The sequence below is a fragment of the Diaphorina citri genome, unplaced genomic scaffold (assembly GCF_000475195.1).
Source record: "Diaphorina citri unplaced genomic scaffold, Diaci psyllid genome assembly version 1.1 scaffold2015, whole genome shotgun sequence".
In the NCBI taxonomy this organism is placed as follows: Eukaryota; Metazoa; Arthropoda; class Insecta; order Hemiptera; family Psyllidae; genus Diaphorina; species Diaphorina citri.
The window spans coordinates 8,548-12,746 of record NW_007379441.1 but is presented as its reverse complement, the minus strand read 5'-3'; the positions used below and the strand labels follow the sequence as shown (position 1 = coordinate 12,746).

Sequence of the window (4,199 nt, the reverse complement as noted above, 5' to 3'; positions counted from 1 at the left end):
ATTGGAATTTCCAGTCGTTCAAAAGTTCCAAGAGGTTGTAAAGGATTTCTGGGACATTCTTTATTTTATCTACGTAAGAACTTTTATGAAAAAAATGTATATGGTGTTTTTCTTTCTCTTATGACCAGGATGGCTAAGAAATAGGACTACAGAGTACTAATTATTATATGGACATTAGTAAACCTCTGTAGCTGAGTGGGTATCACTCTAGGCTCGCACACCAGAGGTACCGAGATCGATACGAGTATATTTTACTTTCGGGAAACTGATCTCTCGAAAACTGACTACTCCTTCACTCAGTTTCTATTGGAACAGTGGTTGATTTTACCGAAGGAAAATACACCTCATGTAAGGTGACTGTGTCAGCCTCTGAGTCTAGATATCTTGGAGGGTAACATGCTTGCCTGGTAGGGGTTAGGTCGCGGGTTCGATTCCCGCCAGAGGTGAAATTTATCCTAGAGATAAAGGTCGTTCTCGGAACGATAAGACCTCCGTTGTTACAGTTCTATCAAACCCTTTTTAAAATAATAATAAGTCATCAAATGTTTAGGTTTTGTTTTACTTCTCCAATCAGGTATCTCAATAATTTTCCCCAGAAAGTCAATTTTCTTTTCTTGTAGAATTTACTTGCATCTTCCTTTAACATTATGTCAACAACTGCCTGAGCATCCTTTACATCAAGTCCAAAGCGAGATATCAGGTTTAACAACCCTGAAGAATCAAATTTTCCTTCACCATCATCCAGCATTTTTTTCAATTTAGGGAACAAAAATTTTCGGTAGGATATGGCGTATTTTTCATTTTTAGATATATCTATCAAATGAATAAGCAAAGAAGAAAGGAGCATAGATTCTTTAGAAAAGTCTTTGGTGAAAATGGGATTTTCTAAAGCTTGTTCAACAACAATGTCTTTTTCATTTACAGGCAGAATAGTGGAGAGCTGAATGAAAGCTTCAATGTTGATTGCAGTGATCTGCTGATCTAAATCTTTCTCTGCACACTGAGTAGCATAGAATAGAGCCATCCTAGCACTATTCAGTAACTTCTTATTCTTGTTCTTTTTGGATGACAATTTATTGAGCAATGTTTGCAGACTGGTTTCATCTTTATCAAGTAGAATTCGACTAAGTTGAGCTTCCAGGGAATTATCTCCATAAACATTCTCAGGTAAATATTGCAATTTAGAATCTTTGCTCCATGATTTCAAGTAGTAGCCTACAGATGTTTTAGATTTCGGCAAAGTTAAAAACTTCTTAATGATAGCATAAAATGATTTGGTGCAGGTTTGTAGGTGAAATAATGAGACTGTTACTTCATTGATGAATGATTCAATCTCTGACTGAGATTGACAATGTTGTAGCAGAGATGGGAGGCAAGTCGTCATATAGGGAATTGGAGTAAAAGCAATGTGGCTTTCAATATTTGGAATCACCTCAGTGGACAAGTCTCTAAAATCAGAGGCAGTATCTTCTGCCAACTCCAAACAGCTCATCATTTCAGACATGTGTCTCAAAGCTAATACAAATGCTGGTCCTACATCGCCACGTTTAGTGAGCTCAACATTATTCAGTGCATGATACCAAATTTCCAATTCTTGTTCAAACCCATCAAACAAGTGGGATGAGTTCAGTAGAGTATGAAACACTTGATGGAAGTTCTCAATTTGGTGAGTCAGTATAAATGTGAGACCATTTTGAAAGTCAGTATTATCAATGGAAGGCTCAAATAAGACAGCATTGATCTGCAAGGCTTTTACATAAAGCACTGGGTTGGCTACAACATTCTCTTCAAGTAAACTGACAGATCTATCAGGAACAAAATTTAATGCAAACACTTTGCAATACATAAGCACCACATCTGCTAGCTTCACAAGATGATCAACTTTATTATTACCACTATCAATCTTCCAGGTTTTTAAGAGTTTTGGTAGGTCTGGGAGTTCAGGTTGAATAAAATCGAAAACCATGTCATAGTGCTCTGGGAATTTCGTTTTAATAATACTTGAAATGCTGTCAAGTTTGTTCAATATGGTTTCATATACATCATAGCAAGCATTTCTCACCAGGATATCATTTGTGATATTGGTACCTGTTTTAATTAATTCCAGAACCAAAGTAGGAAACAACTTGTGTCTAATAATATTCATTAGAAAATTACCATTGTTCAGTTTGTCTATGATGTCAAAGGTAGAGATGAAGGTTGATAAGAAGACACACAATTTATAGAAATGGTTTGAAGCCCTTGGTTCAAAGGAACCTTTGTAAGATTCAAATATAGGTTTGACAAGATCAGGGCAAGAGTGCAATGTTTTAATAACAAGATCAGCAATCAGATCATCCATCCAAGGTGTTTCAATTTTACGTAGAAAGTTGAAAATCAAAGGATTTAATTTTTGACCTGAAGTACCATAGGATTCATCAAAGTAAACTATACCTTTTTTGTAATCAGTACAGAGCTGTATAAGTAATACATGGACAGTACTCCGTACAAGTTCACACTGATCTGCTGAGCCTTTCCAATGATACAGGGCATGAAGAAAATTTAGGGCAGGGTTGTTAAATACTTGCATTTTGAGTGATTTGTTGATAGCAGGATTAGATACAATTTTTTCCGTTATTGTTTCTAGTATTGTAATAATAGATGAGTACTTGTCATGTATAAGTCCTGAGATAACTTTATTGACAACACCTTTCTCGAGCAATGTCCGAGTAATGAAAATATTCTCATCATTCAATAGTGCATTGACCAAATCAGTGTAATCTTTGCGGGCATTATTATCTTTCTTATCTATGATCAAACATTTGTCAAAGGAAAGAATGACTGTTTTGGCAATATGAAAACTCACTTGAACCATGACAGAGAACAGTCTGAACACTGCAGCTTTGTTTTGAGTGAAACATTTCTGAATACTGCTAGCATGAACAGTTAATAGTGTATGACATGCTTCTTCACAATGGGTGGTATCTTCAGCTGATGCGACTGACACGTACCGCTTGACAATGTGAGTGATGGCATTCAAAACAACATGTACATCTAATATTTCTGAATACTGCTAGCATGAACAGTTAATAGTGTATGACATGCTTCTTCACAATGGGTGGTATCTTCAGCTGATGCAACTGACACATACCGCTTAACAATGTGAGTGATGGCATTCAAAACAACATGTACATCTAACTGGTCTACATTGTGCAACACTGCAATGACATCAACAATGTCACCTCCTTGAGATATGAACTCCTCAACAGTGACTTCATTGTTCAGTTCCTTCAAACTTGCTACTGCTTCTGGTCCTCTTAGTTTTTTCGTAAAATCTGGTCCAATAATTGAAACAGGTTTACTTACAATATCTTTCGAGCCCATGGTGAGCGGAATATAGATGGTAACTCAGTATGTTGTATGGTGAACTTTTGTCAACTTCACTGCAACATCATACCCAAACTGTTTGTCTACAAACGTCAAAATAGTGTTTAACCAGCTGAGTAATATAGAGACATGTTCAGCTGAATTTCCCTTGATAAACTCCAGAATACATGTCAATATTTGTTGAGTCTCCTCCTTGGATTTTGAATCTACAAACGTCAAAATAGTGTTTAACCAGCTGAGTAATATAGAGACATGTTCAGCTGAATTTCCCTGCATACCCAAACTGTTTGTCTACAAACGTCAAAATAGTGTTTAACCAGCTGAGTAATATAGAGACATGTTCAGCTGAATTTCCCTGGATAAACTCCAGAATACATGTTAATATTTGTTGAGTCTCCTCCTTGGATTTTGAACGAAGAAGACGATGTAGAAGTAACGTCTGTAGAAATCCATTGGGATCTGACTTCTGATGTTTGGACAAAGTCTCTAGGATAGACATTGGATAGTTGACATCTTTCAGCCAAGACAGAAGTCCTTGCCCGTTGATTAGATAATACCGACCTTTGTCAATATGCAAACATTTATTAATAATGTCACATATGAGGGATTGGGTATTTCGGGAACACAAGCTTGAAGTGTAGTAGGTAAAAAGTATTTTAAATATAACGGTTCTATCGCATAGGGTCCAGTCTTGTAATGTGTTTAACCCATCTCTTATAATGGTCAAGATCCATTCCCGATTGTATTCATTTTCTGAATGGAAAAGTACAAGAAACTCTGGAACCTTGGTCAGATCCAGCGCAGGTTTGGCTATGAAATACATATGCAAAGTT

General features: G+C 36.4%; 1 protein-coding gene across 1 annotated transcript; it reads right to left on the bottom strand.

The window, feature by feature from the left end:
• Window positions 1–3,387: 3,387 nt before the first annotated feature.
• Window positions 3,388–4,199, bottom strand: LOC103517954. The gene is made up of 2 exons (XM_008483003.2): window positions 3,781–4,199; window positions 3,388–3,572 (listed from the first exon to the last, which is right to left on the bottom strand). The coding sequence occupies exons 1-2, from the start codon at window positions 4,187–4,189 to the stop codon at window positions 3,388–3,390; spliced, it is 594 nt and encodes a 197-aa protein (XP_008481225.1). The 5' UTR covers window positions 4,190–4,199.

Bases quoted from the DNA above. Each gene is read 5' to 3' on its own strand.
- LOC103517954 (XM_008483003.2), bottom strand. From the start codon at position 4,189: ATGTATTTCATAGCCAAACCTGCGCTGGATCTGACCAAGGTTCCAGAG. The intron at 3,573-3,780 runs GTTCAAAATCCA...TGACGTTTGTAG, and splicing joins ACTTCTACATCGTCTTCTTC to ATTCAAAATCCAAGGAGGAG.